The sequence below is a fragment of the Anomalospiza imberbis genome, chromosome 8, assembly GCF_031753505.1.
Source record: "Anomalospiza imberbis isolate Cuckoo-Finch-1a 21T00152 chromosome 8, ASM3175350v1, whole genome shotgun sequence".
Lineage (NCBI taxonomy): Eukaryota > Metazoa > Chordata > Aves > Passeriformes > Viduidae > Anomalospiza > Anomalospiza imberbis.
The window spans coordinates 8,558,175-8,579,258 of NC_089688.1; the positions used below are offsets into that span (position 1 = coordinate 8,558,175).

The following is a 21,084-nucleotide window of genomic DNA, read 5'->3' on the forward strand; positions in this document are numbered from 1 at the left end:
TACTGAAACATGGCAAAAGCAAAGACACATGATTTCTTTTTGTCATTTATGGCCACTCATCTAATCAATCTGTCAATCAATTCTTAAAATACTCTTCTAAAAAACCTTGCAACTTAGCCGTTTTATTTTCTAAGCTAGTTTGATGATAGCATTGAATTTCTTTTTAAAGAGAACCAGTTCACTCTGCTAGAGATGATGGTATTTTCATAAAGAGCAAGTATGTTTGAGAAAGGAAGGAAAAAAATTCATCCACATTCATGGTAAGCAACAGAACTGTCACCACATTTTGGGTAGGGAAAAATCAATTTCTGCAAGATAGGGTTTTTTTTAAATGTGAAAACCTGCACCACAGTTTTAATTTAGTACACAATACTCTTACTCTCATGCACAAACCCCTGTTTGTGAAAGTACTTATAAAACTTAGGCAAAGAAAAGGAGTCAGTCTACGTGTGAGCTTCAAACACACAGTTATTTACTTGTTTGCAACTGCTCCCCGTAACTAGTTACCCTTAGCAGGGTCACACAGAGGCACATACAGCTGAAGAACATCCTACCTTTAACCAACTAACAACCTTTGAAAAAGGAAATTTCAAATTTGAAGAAAACACTTGAAGTGCAGTGAGGTACACATAAAATGCAAATAAAATACCACGAATTCTTTGCTGGGGATGTGAAATGAAGGATGATGCTTGCAAGTTCCATTTTATTAAGCATTCCACAACTGCCAAGACTTTCCAGTAAAAGCGTGTTACCCACCGTGATGTTTTCGAGATCAAGATGTTTGTTGTGAACAGTTTCACACAGTCTCCGAATTTTTTCCTTAATTTTATTCATGTCTTTTTCATTCAGCAGCTTGGCAGAGGAAGCATCTTGTTCCAATTCTAGAAGCCGTATCATCAGATCTAGACTAGCTCTGTCCAAATCCATGTTCAAGCGATCTCTACTAAGGATGTACATTAGAGCTGCTGTACAAAGGGACAAATTCTTGGGTTGGGAGAGAAAGAAAAAAAAACCCATTTAGCTTTTACTAATATTTTAGGCAGATCTTTCACTACTTTATATAAACAAGCTGAAGATTCATAAAATAAAATGCCTGCCAGGCCCCAGACTTAGCACTTGCATGAGCACCCACTGCTGAATGGAGATTCCTTCTAGCAAGTTACTAATGCGCTCTCCTGACAAATAAAACTGAGACATAAAGCACTCAATATATTTATAAAACCCTAGTAGAAAAGCAGGGATTTCTACTGTTTAGAGACTCAGTGCTGCAGACAGAGTAAGAAATAGTAACTCCAGTAACATAGTATTAGAGAAGAGACAGATGGCAGGGGAACAAAGTAAAACAGCTCAGGGTACACAGCAAGGCAGGTGACCATTCTGGTTTGAGAGGATGAACTGGTAACAGCACCTGAAAATCCAGAGATCATGGGGACAAGTGTCTGCAGGGAGGGAGTGCCTGGGGACATAAATTCTGATTCTGCCAAATGGGTCTGTCACTTAATAGTTTATCCAAACTTTTCCACCATAAACACGTTTTCTTTCCAGGGGAATTCTGCTTTTTGGAAGTAGCCAGAGTGTAAACCAGCTTCCCCTGTCCATCCTCATCAGCCCTTAACACGTGAATGTTATTAACTTGACTGCCCATATTTTACACAGAACTGGTGTACAGGCACACCTGACTGGCTAAAGAACACTTGACTCTTTTTGAAGAAGGAATTAAATTCTACCTTCACGAGGCTCCAGAAAAGCCAAGGCAGAAGATGACTGCCAGGAAGGGACAGACAGCAGTGAAGTACCACACTTGTACTGAGAGCACTGAGCTCCAAGTTACAGGAAAGAGGAGAAATGTTCACTGTGAACAGAGGTGTGCTGAGCACAAAACTGTCAGAAACCTCTGTCAATAACTGGAGGAGTTGAGAGCTGGGGGGTGTGTGGGCCATGTGTGTTCCTTCTGAGTTCAACTCTCAGGAGTCAACATGCTGCACGCATCCATCGCAATTGTTTCTAAGGTAAACTAAACATGGAAACAAACTAATTCTGGAATACAAATGTTGTGCAGCTCAACAGGAAAGAGCAGAATTCTGTTTCACAGCAGATTAACATCTTGCTTAGAGTTCAGCCAACCACCAAAGCAATCATTATCTACTCTGTTTATTTTAGAAGTAAGTAATAATCATACCTGATCATACTAAGCAGTATCAGCATTTCCAAGACAGGATTAGGCAGCTGACAGTCTATCAAAAGCTATGTCAAAACTCCTTCCTGTCTGAGTTAGGGAAATCCTCAGGTGAATAAAGACTTTAATCTGACCAACTACCAAAGATGTATTTGAACTGAAGGAAGGAAGGAAGAGTTTCCAAATCTACATCTTTCATGAATACATGAAGACAGGGTTGTTAAAGCTACCCCAGCCTTTTATCACTACTCCAGCCTACCCAGATGTAAGGCAAAAAGCATCCATGTGAACTGCCTGCAGAAGGTATACATTGTTTACCCTTGATTTTCAGTAATGTTTGCCCATAAGCCTTGCAATTTTATTGTTTGAATTACAGAAATTGTTTACTCTTCATTTACTTGCAGCTGGCTTAAACTGTACATGTCAGGTTCCTTAAGAACTGGGTTCTTCCAGAATGGCAGTGATTTAAACAGGACACAGGAGTACACACATTCCAGAGGAACCAAAGGTTAGCTTATCATTGTTCAGCCAATGTGGGACTTCACCTATGAAGAACTATATTTTGATGACCAGCATTATCTAGGTGAGTTTCCTGGCTTAAAAAAAAAATGCTCAAGGTACCAAAGGAGTTTCTATGAACTAGAAAGTATGCAGCAGTTAACAGAGGGAATGTGCTGAATTTATAAACTGGACTGCCATTATTTAGGCATTTCAAGAAGTCAGACTGTTCTTAGATCATTACTCAGAAATGCTTTACAGATACCCCAAAGTCTGGTAAGGGCAATCACACTCACTCTGTAAACGTCTGCACCAAGCCCTTGTCTGCTCCAGGTTCCCTTGTTTTCAACCCAACCAGCTTTCTATTATGAAGGGAGTAATGGTTCTTTTTCCCCCTGCATCAGCTCTGCCAACACTTCCCTCCAGATTGGCCACCCAAGTTTCAAGATACTTAAATGTGATCAGATCACCAAGGCACAATGCAGGAGGTTTAAGGCTGCAGGAGGGCTGCCGGGAAAGCAAAAAGGATGGACTGGCTCTGTGTAACAAGAGCCAGGTTCCTGCCACAGCACATACACAGCAGAGATTCAGGCCAATAAGCCTCCAAATGCTGATGTGCAGGAAAACAGTGAAGACACAGAAGTAGGGACCTCAGATGTGAATGTGCTTACAGCATGGAGCAAACCTGCTTTAGCTTCAGACCAGTGATAAGGGTTTTGTAAAGCTGGTTTCCCCATGTCCCTATAGTCTTCATCTTGAATAAAACAATTCTACAATTCTCTGATCTTTTGTAAGTGTTTAATTAACCACACTGACTGAAAGCTATCTCATGCTCTACCATACACACAATTCTGAGTTTGGAATGAGGGGAAAATTGTTGTTACAACTCATATTTGATCAGTATTCTAAGAGAACAAAAAAACCCAACCGAAGAACCAAATCAATCCTTCCAAATGCCACCCTTACAGATTGCAGTAGAAGAGTGATTTTTTCAGGTGAGCTTCCCTCATCTTATTCTACTCCTCAAGATGTGTAAAATGCATTCTGCTTCCAAATAAATGCAAAAAAAGAAAAAAGTAAAATAAATAAAATTTGCTCTAGACATAAATTTCATGGAGTATCTAACTATGGACTTGCACTCCATACTTCTACAGAATTCAGGAAAACATCCTAGTTTGAACATACACTCCAGAAATGGCAGACCACTTACACCCACTCTCATCCTTGTCTTCTCTTGCTTGTTCTATTTATACTCCAGCTTGTGGGAACAGATGGTTATTTTCTTGGGTTCAGCACTACATATAATGCACTTTTATATTTTTTTAAGTTATTCTCATGCTGAAGATATTATAAAACCACATTTCTGTGCTAAACTACTGACAGCTATAATGGAAATATAGTTTTTATTTTAAAAATTAATAATGTTTCAAAATCTTTACAGAGCACGACCGAAGAGACAAAGTCAATTAAAAACTTATGCTTAAGCACAAGTCTGCAAGAAAAATTTGGTGGAACAAGTAATTTTCATGTTGTTATTTTTGGGTAAAGCTCTGTTAGATAGATGGTATTTTGTTTTCCCTGCTGGTTCAAGAAATGCCAACTCCCAGTATGCAACTGCTACTTTATACTCCTTATGGAAATGTTAAGAGTCCCCTATACGCTCAGTCTATTCTACTGCATCTGAACAATGAATGCAGCATAAGTTCATATTTGTTTCCATTAACAGTGTCATTGTGGCAGTTTTCCCATCTTCAAAATACTTCAAGAAAATATTAACCCAATAATTGTGCATTTTTAGCTCAGTTCTTATTTATCCTCCAGGGATTTGTGCCACGCATGCAAAGGTGAGTGTGATTTATTGTTCTTCAGTTACTTTGAACTGAGACTTAGTGGAGAAATTTCTATTCATTGGAAAAAAAATAAAATATCAGTGAAATAAGTAGTGAATGAAAGGGTAGTATAGACAGACAGTGTGCTTATCCAGAGATGTTAGTGCTGAAGCACATACTGTCAGTAGTTAGGGCATACCCATGAGCATTTATCAAGAGTAGTTTGATAAATCAGTAATTTCACAATACTGTAAAACCTGTACCAAGAGTGTACTGTAACGATATTTAAACATCAACTAACAGGTTTTTTCTTTGACAAAAGGGAGCACTTCATCAAATATACTGAAAATAGTGAATGTAATCAATGCTTTTTGTTACTGCAGACTAATAATAGCATGCAATTTCCTTTTGAACTGCATGTGCTAGTTCTTTTGAAAATGAAGGAATAATGGTAACTGTTAAAAGACAGCCAAAAATACACCCAAGCAAGCTTATACATTTTCCAGGGAACTGTAGCTGTCCTCTGCCCATCTCCTGCAACTCAGTGGTGCCAAGTGTCCTAAATAGAGTGACTGTACTTCATTTATTTCTAGTATCACTTGGCACTATTTTGACAGCTCACAAAATGAACTCATTGAACCTGGTGCCTATGTTTTACAATTAGCCATTGCTAATTTTTGAGGGAGGTAGAAAATAAGCTATTATTCTAAATCAGTTAGTTAAAACTACAGCTTTTTTTCCCCCCACCCACAGTAACTTGTCAAATACCATCTCTGAAATGTCTATTTCTGTGGGTGCAAAGTTGCATTCTGCATTGTATGCCATTCTTCTAGAGCTATTACAGAAAATTATAAACCTGACTGATATACACAGCTACTACCCATTTCAAGTGAAATCTCTCTTTTCAGCTTTTGTACAAATATCTCAAGGGATATCCCAGAGAGGTAACATCACTAAGAAGGAAAACCAAACTCCTTCAGTTTAACTCTCAGGTCATGTTACCACAAATAGATGAAACTTACCTTTCCTAGAGTCCAACAGAACATTATATACACTCAGGGCATCCTAAAACTGCAATTGCAGCAGTGCTCAAGGAGACAAGCACAAGACATTAAAAATCCCTACAACAGCTACAGAAGAGGTGGTAATTCCCATACAAGCAAGTCTGGAGATGAGCACTGAGAGCCACCTCTAAATAGAAGCAGGAAGGTTTCCTTTCAAATGTATTTGAAAGAATTTAAAATACAACAACAAAACTCTTAAAAAGCTTAAGATAATAAATAAAATAGCAATCCAAAGTACAGTCTATTTATACAAAATCCCTAGTTTTCTAAAAAAGCATTTCCAAACCCAGAAACACATGAACACAGTGGATAAGGAATTTGTCAGTGGAACACAGGTGCTCTCATTTTTTATATATATAAATAAATATACATATACACACACCAGCACACAGTATACTGGATGCTTGACCTTGAACAAAATCCGCACCCAGCAGAACAGGTATCACCAAACTTCAACGAAATGCACAATGCACCCGTACCTGATGGTGCTGGGAATCATCCAGTGTTTTGAAAACCATGGCTACCATCCCGTGTGCTCTCAGATGCATCCGGAAGCTGGGCATGGCACACTTGGTCGCCAAGCTGATTACACTGCAGAAAATTAACTGGGTTAGAAGGACTGAAATGACCACACTCAACAAGAACAGCAGATAAACAAGTCTCCAACACACGACTGACCACGTGCCTCAGACCTTGGCAAACTGTTGGAATGCTTCATTTAAAATTTGTCTAAGGCAGGTTTGCAGTTGGTGAGCAATGTTTTATTCAAGTTGCTTATCAGTACCAAACTATGCCTGCTTTAGTTTAAGCTTGGCTAAAACCAGGATTTTAAAGGGCAGCTTAAATTTGCTTCTTAAAAAAAAAAGCTGAAAATTTCCAGTAGTTAAATTGAAAGTAAAGTTCCATGGATTAAGCATGAAGCCCTGATTTAGAGACATGGGAGAGCTCATTATGGACCAAGACATTATGAGAAATTGTAAATGTGAGCTTCCATTGTTATCAAATGCTTATCTAATTAACTGACTAGTCTCACTTACTTATACATAAAACTTCTTTTTAGATTTATTGCTATATTTATGATTGATGGAAACACTAAAGATCTCAGAAAAGATCTGACAAACGTATCAGTAATCACTGACCAGCATAAGAATTTATTTTAAAAACAGCATTTCCCCCCTAGGTTTCTCAGTAAGCTGTCTGCCATTTCTAGCACAGTGCAACATAACTGCTAAAAATACATTGCTTTTAAATGTGCATTAATGTGGGAGTGATTCTGCAATCAAGTCTTCCATGACTGCTGAGGAATCTGCCTGTAAGAAATTCACTCAGTAAGGAGTTTAAAAGAACAAGTGGTCTTTCTACCTCCAGTCACAACAGCACCAGTTAGAGCTTACCGACCTGCTTGAGTCTTTTACGTCTACTCCTATCCTTACACATTGACTTCCTTTGGGAAAACACTTTTCTTTTAATTTATTAACTGAAAGAAAAGATTTTTTGTTGTGCTTAAATAAGTTACATTCCATTATATAAATTTGTGAAGAATTAGTTAAAAATCTGAGTAATTTTGCCACATGAGTAAATAAGGAGCACTCATATGAAAACTATTCCTAAACTGTCATTATAGTAGTAATTTATTCTTATCGTAGTGTATAAACAAACTGGGTGATAGAGTTTTTGTACTTATATTCCAGCAACAATATCCATTGCTAATTTCTGAGGAACAAATAAATTTTCAAGTAGCTGTCTTAGAGGCATAGAAAGCTTTTTCTCAGCCCCAGTCAAATCACAAAGCACTGCCATCACCTCTCTCTATGGATTCAAGTTTTTCTTTCTCTACTATTTTAGTTTTACTGAACAGAAAGGAAAATTTAGGTATATAAAAATATTATTGTATGGTTATTTTATTTAACATTATTACAATTACTTTCACGTCCAGGCAATTGACACCGGTATCAAGTCACAAACTTTTCCAAAGTAAGGTTAACATTTTTGATGTCATCTACACAATAATGTGTAACCTGAATATTAAGCATAGTCCAAGACAAGTTAAGGAACCTCCCAATTAGTACTGAGGCCTCAGTCCTTTCAGTGGGTGCCAGTTATGTTATTTCTCAATAGAAGATAAAGAACAGGAAACTGAATTTAAACAACATCTCACTATTACCTCAGTTCTAGATTTTCATTAAACTCTGCAGTCTTAAGGATTTTATTTTAGAATTGAACTTGTATTAAAAACAGAAGAGATATCACACACAAGATGCACTAAACAAACAAGTTATCAGAAGGTATTTTTTTAATTTACAGAAAGGATAACAAGTGTGTCAAAGATGTCTCTTACTGCACAAATTACTATTTCATCTTCATAACCATACTGCTTATGATTATTCAAAATATACAATCTGAATTATTATTTTCAAATTTTACTCTTTCTGGCAGAAGTGTCAGGTAAATGTCCATGAAATTTTAAAGCATGGTCACTTCTCTGATGCATATTTAATTCAGTATCTCTTTTAAATACAGGTTCCATGTTTTGTATGAGATGTCTTACCTAAGGCAACGTGTGTTTAGGGGCTGATTGCTCTTCAATCCACTTAGCAAGTACTCAATATCATCTGTGAACTCTTGATTTTCACCAAATTCCACTACATCATTGAAGTGCTTTACATGCTGAACAACAGTGTATAACTGGAAAAGACAAATATTTTGACCTAAGTAAGTTGCTCTTGGGATTGATAATAATCTTAACAAGTACAGTTTAAAAATCTATTCAGTTTTAAGTGCAAGGAAACATTAAGATGTTAATAAAGGACATTCAAAATATTATTTTTAATAGGAAAGCCAAATTGTGTTTTGACACTGTTCCTTTGGTAGTTAGGATTACTAGTAATTCTTTATCTTAAAAATTTGTTAAGAATACTTACTTCTTTGTCTTCTTTCCTACATTTCAATGCAGTTACTATCTCTTGATAGGGCTGAGTAGGTATTGTCACAGTTTTTATCACTTTGGGAGGTGGTGCAGGAGCCTTAAAAACTCCATCATCTTTATGAATTGCCTCCTTTGAAGATAGCCTTACCTATTAATAAGAAAGTGCTAAAATGGGCAGATGTTTTGAGCATGAAAACATACACTAAACACATCAGGAAACAGTACAGGTGTGCAATTGTCAAACTCACATTTTGGGACTATTTAGTCTTTGCCTTGCACTACCAAGATGTACTACCTAAGTTGTGTGACAATGTGTCTACTCTTAAATACAAAAAAAATACATTTCCACGTATCAGCAAAGCTCCAGTAGAATTCTGATACTAAAACCAGTGGAAGAATAAAATATTCTTTATATTAGTCCCTTAAGCCACGGGGTAAGTAAACCAATCAAATTCAGTATTTATAAAGAGTGTTTATTTGTTGCTCTTTGAAGTCTCTTACCCCTCTGCACTGGAGCTTCCAGGAATGCCCAGGCTGGTTGCACCATGAAGCCCTGAGAAGTGCCCGGCTCCGATGGGAGCACAGCCCTGAGCCAGCCCTGCCTGCAGAGCTCTGTGCCAGCTGTTCTGGCCCTGCCTGCCAGAGGACACTGCGCTCCTGTCCAACCCTCCAGACTCTCACTCCAAACTCCACCTGGCCTGGAGGCAGGAGACTACCAGTACACATTGTGTAGCAGCACAACACAAGCTACACAGAGCAATGAGAGGCACAGAGCAGGCCTCAAACCAGGTAGAGCACACTCTTAGCATTCTCTATTTGTGCTGTTAAATATTTTAGGAGCATATCATAGCACAAAATACACCAGAACCTGTTCTGCAGGGAGGAAAGAACTTGATGTTAGGTCTAGAGTAACTACTGACAGGTTTCCAGACAACTCCAGCAAGTATTACAGGTTTCTCCTCAACTTACTTTGCTGTATTAGTTTGAGGTTACTACAAGCTGAAGTGCAGCTTATCTTCAGATTACTTTTTTGGCACAAAATCTAATATGAAGACAAACTACAGCAAACAAGGCATATGGAAAAAGACCTCCAAATGCCAAATTCTGAATGTACAAGTGCCAATTCCAATGGGCATTTACTCACCCTCAATCTCTCAGTAACATCATGTACTTAGCTTCCTTACACAGAAAAATGAGAATATTTTAAAAGTGTGGCTGAAAAAATAGAATTAACATGCAGGCATAGAAGATGCATGACCTGTTATTCCAGGGGATAGCTAGAGAGAAAGCCTTCAAGTGCATTGTACATTGACAGACAAAATAAAAATAAAAGCCAGAAGAAGCTGCTGTATTTATTACTGAAGTATTCTTTACATTCTGCCTCTAGCACTGTGGCATTTCAGTATTCACTCACTTAAGCATCAGTGGCAAAATGGTAATAAACCACCCTGAAAAACCGGTTTAGAGCACATACTGGAGGATTGATCTTATCGGTCTGTGAACACAGGAGAGCCACTGAAGGATCTCATCCAAGCCTTGGTAAATGGCTGCCCCTTCAAAGCAAACTCCAAGGGCATTTGGAGAAGCCCTAGGAGAGTACTTGGCGTAAGCAGTTTGCATGCTGTGAGTTTCTCACCATAAGCCTGAGACAGAGTTCTCCCAACCTTCAGGTGATAAATTTCTACAGAAATTAAAGAGGCAGGATCACATGTGCAGGAACTACCACAGAACATTTGGCTCAAGGCTCATTTACCTTGTAACTCGGGAGTATTACACACATGTAAATCACAGTTAAAAACCACGTCTGAAACAACTTCAGATGTGCATCATAACATGGGCAGCACATACAAATTCCCCTCAGTGGTTTGCTCAGCCAAACCTCTACCACATTCCTGAATTAATATTCTGATGGTTCCAGATACAAAGTGGAAGTCTGACAGAAGACAAAAGCGACTGTCTGAATGAATGAAACAGACATTTCCCTAGCTTGAAAAAGCCATAGCCAAAGCCTGTCTGACAAGACTCGCACAAAATCTGCCCTTAAGTCAGCTATCAGAGTACCTCACAAAAAACAGTACCAAGAGATTCAGTAAGCAACAAAACCTTCACTTCAAAGGTACATAATTTAAATTGAGAAAAGGGTTTAGTAAAAACCCAGGGCTGAAATTTCTGCTCTCTCCTCAGACTCTAGTGGAAATGGCTGTTTTCAAATCAATTATCTGCATTTTCCAGGCAGTGCAGTTAACATCCAAAGAAGGCTGCTCAGAATACTGTGAGGAGGCAGCCAAAAACAACCACAAATCAAAGAGGAAGAAGTACCATAATGCCACAAAGAGGGGTAGAATTAAAAAAAAAAAAAAAAATCAAAACAAAACCTGAAAAAATCAAAACTAAAACAACTAACAAAACCAAAAGAAAGAAAGAAACAAAAAATAAACTACAAAATTGTGACAATAACAAAAGCTGAAGAGTTATCACTGCAAAAAGATCTACTTCCTTATTTTCTGTTCTCAGGCCAGTACTATCAGCAAGGCACCAAATGAAATTACATTTATTGAAAATGTACAGTGCTCTCTTAGCATAATCAGTACCAACTTCTGCAATATAAGCCAAAGACCCTGGATTCTCAGAGTCTCAAAAGAGTTAAAAAACAATTACTTAGTGTCTCAAAACAACTACTTACTTTTGGACAAACAACTTCAAGAACTTTTTTCACCCCTGGTATATTTTTTGATATCCAAAATGTTGGTATTAGCATTTGTGACTGTACAGAGAAAATGGTGTTTCTTTCATAGTATCTAAAGACTCAAGTCAGCCATCAGCACTACTCCATTAGAAAGGAAAAATAAATGAAAAGGCTCTTTTTTAAAGTTTTTCCTTTTTCATCAGCATTTTGCTGATTTCTGTGTCCATTACTAAGTTAATCTTGGGAGCTCTCTCAGAAACAAGAATGGAGTCCATTGTTAGAAAGCTTAACTTCAGCATTGGGGAACATGAAGTATTTTTTTGTAACTATACTGAAGTTATATGTAAGATCCTATTCTACAGTACTTCCACTAACAATTTCCTTTCTATCAAATTCCAATGGCTCACATCACAAAGTGGACCTCATTCTGAATTACTGTGACATTACCAGATAGCAAGAACTTGGGTTTAAAAAAAAAACCAAAAAAAAACCCCAGTGAATCTGGAAAGGAGATTTAGTAAACTTGAGAAAAAACCAACAGTCTACTTACTGGGACACTGGGAGTTTTCAAAGCTGGTGGTGCTGGCAGAGCCTCTGATTCTGGCTGGTTCCAGTGTCTAGCATTATACACTGCTTTTGTGGGAGACTAAAAGATAAAAATAGAAGTTATTTCTTAAGTAAATTACCAGTAGTCACTATACACTTCAAAATTACTGTAGCAATGCTGTAGCCAAACAAGGAAAAGAAGCCTCATTTCCCCTGCTGAATTCCCAGCAACACAAGTTCTCAATATCACATGTACTGGAAAATCAGAGAGACTTTGAAGCATCTGATGGTTTTAAAGACATTCAGACCCACTCAAATGGCAAAAGACATGATATGTATGTATTTAAAGAATTTTTCAGTTGTCTCATCTCTTAAATTTATTCAAAGGCAAAAGGTCTGCAACCTTCCCATAGACAAAAACTGACAGCTCAGGGAAAAAAACATGTTAGCAAACACCGTGTCAGTAGAAATATAACTGGTTTAGAAACAAGAATGCAGAACTCATATAGACTTTGATGCTAGGAGGAATGAAAACACTCAAAGGAAATGCTTTAATCCATATTAATAAATTAAGAAGTCTTGCTCAAAAATGTGTCAAGGCAAATCAAAATGCATCAAAATTTACTGTCCTTGAATTTTTGGGAAACATAACAAACTCCTTAGAGGAAGCAAAGAAAGAATTCTATTTCTAGCATTTGTGTTTATCAACTTACTTGCACAATATTGTTCTAGACTAACACGGCATTACAATTTTCACCATTTCCCACCATGCCATGTATCAAGTAAACTCTCTAAGTATCTGCTTCCTCACAGTAGTTACACAGCATTTTTAAAGTGGAAAACATAATTTCAAATAAACATTTTCTGTCAAAATATAATGTAGTAACTATTTAACCGAAATACAGCTCAAGCCAACAGAGGGGCTACATGTGGCAAGCCCTAAAACCAGCCAGGGACTGAGCACCACTCCACAAAGTGCAACAAGGTTCTAGCATGCCAAAAACTAGAAAGCCAATTCTCCAAGTCAAGGGTTTCTGTATTATTGCAGAGTAAAACTCTACTGTGCTGCATCCTCCTGTTCTTCATAAGACAAAGCCCTACCAAACAAAATTTTAAGGAATATTAGCAAAATGAAAGCCTCAAGTAAGAGTTTTCAGAGCCCAAAAGTACTAAACTGTTCCAGTCTCCAGACACGAGAAAAGCCTCTTTCCCACCTAGAGTGTGCTTTTCACGTGGTCATGAGAAACTCGGATTGTTAAATTATGTTCCTAAAGCAGTGCTCATGTACTGTTCATCAACATGTATACAGTAGTTATTATCTTAAGTTTCATCAGTTTTGCAAGGAAGCTCTTTTAGATGGTATCCGTTCAGCTCAAAAAGTTTAACTCGGAAACCAATTTCATGTTCAGGATACTTCAGTTACATCTGGGCCCACAAATAGAAAGAAAGTATGGACCTCTATTTGAAAAAAGGTTAGAAAATGGTTCAGATGTTAACTCTTTTCTCCTATACCTCTCCGAGCAGCAAATATTTACCTGGAATCTGACTCGGGGTCTGAAATGAACAAAGGAAGGACAATTTACAGAGATACTTTTTTGTTTTTAATTAAGAAAGATGCAAGTTTCAAAGGTATCTGCAATGGAAAAGAACCACTGAGTGGTTTTGTTTCTTGATTTGCTCACAACTGCTCCACAATTCATTTTAGTGCATATTTAAGACTGGCAAGAGAGGGTGCCCTATCCTGGTATACAGGATAATTCAAGTAAGCAACACACTCTGTTCAGTAACCTGCATGGTACAGCATTTTACAGAATTAGACTGTTTGGGGTGAAATTCTCTGCCTGTGTCCCACCTGTGTGCTCCTTTTCCTTCAGGCTTTGTGCTCCACCAGGAGCCAAAGACAGCCCCTGGCAGGCACAGGGGGAGCAGAGTCAGGCTGGGTTTGAGCGAGTCCTGGTGAGGCAGCAGCTGGGCTAGTCCCTTGCTGACCACACCACAGAAGTGCCTGCAGTCTCCTTGGCTTTTCCAAATCCAGCACCTCTGCTGTGCACACACACAGGGCAAGGAGGCTCAGCCCACAGGAAGCACATTCAGTGGTTGGGAGGGAGTTACAACAAAGCACACAAGCAGCTGTGGCAGTGCAACCCAAAGGGCCACAGCATTAGTGTGTCTTCCTCAGCAGAGAGCAACAGCTGATGCGTAGGAAAGAGTTCAGCAGGGCAAACAGATAAAAGCAAATTCCTTCTAAATACTCAGGGCTCACAGCTTCCAAAGATGGCATGCTTTTTGTTTAACAGTCAAAAATGGGCTTTTCTTCTACCATCTCCCTTAATTCCTTACTAAACCAAAAGCTAGGGCATCCTAAAGTGTTTTGTGACATGGCAGTTTACAACTTAACCATTGCTAGTGCAATAGAGAAAAAAGGCTACGATTTACATAAGAAAACAAGTAATGCCACCAATAAATGCCTGTTCTGAGAAATGAGGACATCTGCATTTAATAGCTCTCTTGTAACAGAGCCTGAAGTGCAGCTGGAAATAGTAATCCTTAAAATCTCAAATACCTATGGAAGGTTAGTTTTAGTGACCATTCCTTGTAGGATCTTCCACTTCAAATCAGGAAAGTATCTAAGCAAGTGACTGGCCTGTGATTCCATACCTTCCCAGCAGTATTTCCTTAGACACCCTACCACTTGCTATCTGGTCAGTCTCACACTGCCTGCAGACAGCTGGTCCACCAAAACACACCTGTGAAAATCCAACATGGCTTTCCGAAGAAATATGTTCCAATCAGCTGTAGCACATTATGCAGAGACTTTGGAGCCTCTCTTGAAACTCACGTGGACTTCAACACAGCAAATATGTCCCTCCTTTCCAATCACCTCTTAAAGCAATCATCTCACTTTCCCTTGCAGCACAGAATTAGGATGAATTTCCAGATCAAGCACAAAGAAACTGCACCAATACCCATCAACCAGCGAGCACTGTGTGGACTTGCTTTGGATGACTGTGACAGAACTGAAGCCAGGAAAAGTATCAAAGATGAAATGAATGCTAGCGAAGAAAGACTTTTCAGAAGGGCTTGTTCACAAAAGCGAAGAGGTTGGTTTGTTTGGTTTTGGGGTGTTTTTTAAAAGGCGACTCAAATGCTTGTGATAACAAGCTTCCCTGAACAAGCAACACTGATATTTAAGCAGCAATAATTTAAGAAACTTTCCCTTAAAGACAAGAAAACCTTGCAATTATTCAAATAACACAGCCTTTTCTTTAATAATTCCTTCTCTCAAGACTAACTTGGAATAGATGCAAGTAGAAGTAGATAATTCCCTTGAATTCTGTGTTCTTAAGGCAAATAAGTTTTGCAATATTAATCAGCTGTAAGAGCTTCTGCTGAATAGCAGAGGACTTTCCTTTTCCCGTACATCTAGAACTGACAGCTGCTTACACAGAGACACATGTCTGAAAGACTGCAAATATTCCAGGGTGGGAATAAGGCATATGGTACTGTGGGACTCTGCATGTGGTTCTGGAGGGTTGAGTGCAGATACAAACCAGGACTAATGCCAAGGATTTTACAAAATGCACAGAGCTGTCTCTTTTATAAGATCATCTCCAAGTGGCATCAACTATGGGTTATGCTTAACCTCCCATCCCTGAATGCCTCAAAGCTGAAATTTTCAAGAGCTGGCACTATGCACATACTGATGCAGCACTGTCTGCCATTCACAGACGTCAGAATAGCAGAAAATAAGAGCCAAGGACATGAGTCACACAGAAAATACTAGCAAACCAAGGAAGAGCATCTATTTGCAGGCAAGAATACTTTCCAAGGTAGAAGACAATGGCAAAAGAAAATTCAAAAACATTTTCAAAAGATATCCTGATAAATGAATTATTTATATCTGCAATGCATTCAGTAACACTGTATGCTAGATGCTTGTCAAAACTAGAAGTTCCAAACAAACCAAATAAACAAAATATATTCATCATAATTAAGGACTATCCTGTCCTGCATGTCTCACTTTGAACAGGAAAAAGGTAACAAGCATGTTATGCAGCACAGAAATATTCATAATGGACTGTTTCTTTTGAAAAGGGAAAGGAATGAACATCACTCAGAGCAATGAAGAAGAAATCACACTTCAAAACAGGTAAGCTGAAATATCAATTCTGCACAAGCTGAGCCATGTTATAGAAAAAAAAAAGTTAATTTGGACTTCAAAGAAGACAGCAGTTTCCAACAGCAGTTTAAAACCAGCACCAAGTTGGCTTTGCAGTGTGCAAAATCTGCATCTCCATTATTTGGATCCAAGTAGCAGATTAGTGCCAATAAACCACTGCCACGGATCACTTAATTGTGAGGTGCTATTCCATTTAAACACAAAACATATTATGCACACACGTAGCCAGACAACTACAAGCTGTCAGTCAGTCAAGGTTTAAGAGTATCAGACAACACAAGCAGCAGGGGAAAAAATGTCACTGAAGCTTTTTTTGCATCAAACTTCTGAAGATCTGCAAAATGCTTTTTCTTCCTTAAAGCTCAGGAGGAGGTTCACAGGGCACAACAAGATGATGGGTCCAACATCCAAGTGAAGCAGGAAAACAGAACCTAAGAAACAGGACATTCTAATAAATGAGATTCATTAACAGAAATAGCCAATGATGTTCTGTATGCTGCTTATGCTGAGTGTATTCAAAGGTCAGCTCAGAAGCAGAAGCCATATGGTTATGGTCACTATTTTGGCCTGAAACCTTTAATAAGTCTAATTAAAAGGGACAGGATACAATAGTTTAGACATATCACCACAATACTGGAAACATAATGCTTTGCTCAAGAGAAAAGAAAAACCTGCAGTTCAAGGAACACACTGGCACAAGCACTTCCCAGCACAAATTGCTCACACAAATCTCCTTCTCTCTTGGTTGCAAAAGGCAGAGAGAAGCAGGCCAGAGACACACATCCCCTTCCCCTCCTCCTGATAATCCTAATCTACCCAAAGAGTATCAATCTACTAACACAAAAGCCTTACAAAATTGCAACTGCAATGAAATTCCAGAGGCCATACAGCTGAGGTGTGTGTATACCCACAGAAACGTTTCCATTTGGATCAGTAAAAAACACTGCTCAAATCTCCCAGCTGTCCTCAGTTACAGCTCTGGGGTTTGCACCCCTGAGTCTGAGGATGCTGACCTGACTGCTTCCCAGTGCAACTGAACCTCAGCTGCACCTCCAGAGAGCACCTACCTCATGCCACCTGTTACCAGGCATTGCCTACGTCAGGTCAAAATAAAGCTAATTCAAAGCAAAAGCTTTCAAATGCATCTAACAAGAAAACTGGGCCCTCAACACCGATTCCCCCCTCGAGACGTGCTCATGTCTCATGGTGCAATTATCGCATGCACATCAAGTCTCAGAGCTGAGTGAACAGCCATGCTCATACAGTACACAGGAGCTGTGAAGACAATTTTGCATATTCATCTGCATGTAAATCAAGCTCCCACTAGCAAATGAAACTTGTGTATTTTAATTCCTTTGAGCGCCTTTCCCATTTTAGAACTTCCTACAGGACTGAGACCTTGTGCAATGTAACATTTATCCTACACAGCTATCCTGCATTGCCAATTTAGTAAAACATTAAACTACAAAACTGATGTGAGTTATTTTGCAGGGAATATGAGGATGGAAGAGAGAATCTAGTTTGAAAAATACTTTAATCCATCTTTGCTTCTTGCCTTAGATCTAATACCAGTAGGAACTGGAAGTATAAAATGCCACATTTCCACTGTGGCATCAAACATTTTCCATTCAACTTGATTTTTCTACTTCCTGAACAGCCTAAGTATGCACAGGGGGAGAAGCATTTCCATGCTTTTCATTTGTTCCTCTCGCCTCTCTGAGGATTTAGCATGTTATGTTCACTTTGCATCTCTACCCATCTTAGACAAAGCTGCTAATATTTCTGTTGACACCACCTAGAAAACAGGCATTTCCAAGCATGCTGCTCCCACAGTTCTACCCAACAGCTGCATATGGAGGATACTTGAGGAAGCTCTTTTACCAATTGGAAGGATCCCAGCTTGGCATCTACCAGAACACCCTCTTCACCATGGTTTAATATGAAGGAGTGAGAAGAAAATATTTTTTATCAGCATCAAATGATTATCTTGAAGTGAAAAGACCAAATCCTGACCATTTGCTTTCAGTCCAGGATGGCTTTGAGGTGCTAAATCCCAAGTCAATTCAGTAAAATTACAGCAGCCACCTCACTCTTCAATTTAGTTGACTAATCTAAAAACCTGCCAGTCCTGACTAGTATCCTGTTTACTAGCTTACATATAAGAATTGGTTTTGGTCTATTTACATTAATAATAATTTTAAAAAGTCCCTAAATGGTAAGCACTTGGAAGCCAGTATTAAATAAATATGCTTATAGAAGAACTTGGTTTTGCAAATATTAGGTGAAATAATAGAGTCAATATGAGCCTTTGGTTTCTGACAAATCAGCTATTGAACAGATTTATTCTCACCTTTTAAAATATTTTTAAAATTTATTTTTATTCCAGCAATATATTAAAATTGCTTAGAATAGACAAGCTGATTATAACTGGCTGGCACTTACAACAGCTCATTTCTTGTTTATCATTCCAGCAAAACACATTTAGACAAAAAGTCCCCATAAAAATCACTTCAGTCCAGGACTGGGGAGCCAATCTGCCAGAAGCACCAACCAGCAAATGAAAGGAATGTACTGCAGAAGCAGCAACAGGCAGTCACAGGTTGTCAGCTCTGCCCAGCACTGTTTGTCAGCCTGCAGACAGACTGGGCTTAGCACTGAACTGAGTGGTCACAGAATATTTCAATTGCCCAAATTCAGCTTGACTCCTCAATTGAGTCAAAACAGCTTATGCCAACTAATAATCTTTCCTTCTAAACCCAAGCAATTTCAACTTCCTGAATTAGGATGCAAAGAGCAGCTGAATGTGCACAGTTATCAGCACTTCATTATCGCTGAAGAAAAAGCTTTATTACAACTGTTCATCCTTAGGGTAGGACACACTTTAGTTAAAGGTTATGCAAGATGAAGACAAGCAGTTATTTTGAAAATGAGCCCTGGACAATCTACTCTGATTCTACCATTATATGTATAGAAAGGGCTATGACTGATAGCAAACCTTTTGAATTATGACTCCTCTGCTTCTTTTTCAAAACTATTTATTTGAAATAAGCTATGGAAAAATAATTAAGCAAAATCACATAGGTTTGTGCACTTAAGATACACTAACATTCACATACTCTAAAACTTAAAAATTAAAGAACAAAGAAAAAGCTTTAAAAATCTGATTTGGGGAAATGCTGATTTGTTTGCAGGCCTGCAAAATGAAACGTTACTCGCAGGATGCCTCGATAAACATCTACTGTACAGTAGAACACAAGCTAAGTGGAAAACTACAGACCACAGTGCAGCCTAGTTTCTGTCACCTCCCACGCACACGTCACTGACACATTAGCCCTAAGATTACTCAGCCAGCCCAGAGCGGGCACGGGTTCGTACTTCTCCAATTTCAAAATACTTTCAAAGATGAGGTATAAGCTTTTCATTCTGAACTTCTAGGCTACTTAGACCCAGCATTTGTTTCTGACTGGTATTTATAGCTCCTCCCAGTCAGCATGAAACACCAGTGAAGAAAGCTCCCATCAAACTGTAAAAGATCTCTTATATCCTTAAAACATGCATTACAACAAATGCTATTACAAACAAAGGCTCACATGTAAGGTTTTTTTTCAGGTATTGACAGTTTCTGACAGTGCCGACCTTATAACAGGAGCATGTTATTTTCCATGATGAAACTGACCTCCTCATAGGAAAAAACCTGCCTATAGGACAAGAAAGATGCATTTCAATAACGAACTAAGGACTAGCTGCAGATCAGACTGAAATCACACAGAAGAAAAAAGGAAAATTTCTTCCTGGTTCAGCACTTGGTAACTGGAAATAAGTGCTCTTTACACAGTATTGATTTAACATGCCCTTCCAACTTACCTGTCCAAAGACCACTCTGAAATCTTGCACGCATTTCTGCACTTTGTTGGGTACCGAAGTTATTCCTAAAACTTGACTAACACATGAAAAGCAGTAGTTACAGGGTTATGACTGGCTCAAGTTTTTCTCTTGGATACTAAGTTCAGCAGCGGTCTGTTGGCTAAGCCATGTCTGAATTCAGCAATGCTTTCATTCACGTATTCAACACTACTGTCATGACTAACCCTACTAACACCACTTGATCAAAGTGCAGCACGTAATCCAGCTAAGGCTGCTGTGTTTAGTGAGCATTTCTCAGTTGCAATGTTGACTTAACCAGGTTAAGATGACTTAATCTCTCTTCTTGGGTCCCCTCAACTGAGTAGATAGAATAGTTTAGTTTACCAGTGAACTGGACTAAGATTTATGCTAAATGTTTCCTTTTCAGTGAGTTAATTTTATAGTAATACACAACTTTGGGAACCTGAAGGCACAAGGAAACAGGAGGGAGCTAGTTGAGCAAAGGGAGAACAAAAGCAACATAACGAAGTGCTTCTGTAAGTATTTTCTGCCTCTTTCAGTCCTTACAGTGGATGGGGCTTTGTTGGGTTTGGGACCGTGTTTTTTTGGTTAATCCAAGAAGATCTCAGCTTTTCCTGGCAAATGCAGTCCATACTAGTGGAGGAACTTTCAAGCAATGCCACTTTAGTGTCCTAAACTTTAACAGTACTTTAAAAAGTGCTGTTACCAAGATGTTCCCAGGCACAGCAAGCAATGAAAGCCAAATGCCATACCACACAGTAAGGCAAGGGGGCCCCATGGCAGGCAGACACCTGTCAATTAACAGCTAAAATACACTAACAGCTATCAGCTTGATCTAGCACATCCCAATCAAATCTGTCACTATCTCAAACCCATTAAGCCTCATGTCAGCTGCCAAAAAGGACTCTGTGATTTTATCCCAGCTGGCAACTAAGCCCCACCCTGCTCCTTACTTACTCACACCCAGTGGGATGGGGGAGAATCCAAAGGCTAGAAGTGAGAAAACACTAAGAAATAAAGACAGTTACACAGGGAAAGCAAAAGCCATGAACGCAAGCAAAACCGAAGAAGGAATTCATCCACCACTTTGTACGGGCATGCAGTTTTTCAGCCATTCCCAGGAAAGCAAGGCTCCATCTGGCATAACAGCTACTCGGGAAGACAAAGGCCATCACTCCAAAGGTGTGGCCCCCCTTCCTTCTTCTCCAGAATTTATATTGCTGAGCACATTGTCCTATGGTATGCAATATCCCTTAGGTCATTCTGACCAGCTGTCCCCTCTAAACCTGCTTGC

At 38.8% G+C, this 21,084-nt stretch overlaps 1 protein-coding gene across 4 annotated transcripts in view; it reads right to left on the reverse strand.

The window, feature by feature from the left end:
- The window catches only part of WAPL (WAPL cohesin release factor), a 135,669-nt gene that overhangs the window by 12,849 nt on the left and 101,736 nt on the right, over positions 1-21,084 (reverse strand). For 3 of the 4 annotated variants that reach the window (XM_068197203.1, XM_068197202.1, XM_068197204.1), the window contains 5 exons: positions 11,730-11,825; positions 8,489-8,641; positions 8,116-8,252; positions 6,047-6,158; positions 757-984 (listed from right to left, as the gene is read on the reverse strand). In XM_068197203.1, the coding sequence (XP_068053304.1) occupies positions 757-984; positions 6,047-6,158; positions 8,116-8,252; positions 8,489-8,641; positions 11,730-11,825 (726 nt within the window). The remainder of the gene's footprint in view (positions 1-756; positions 985-6,046; positions 6,159-8,115; positions 8,253-8,488; positions 8,642-11,729; positions 11,826-21,084) is intronic. The other variant, XM_068197205.1, reaches the window with a different exon arrangement.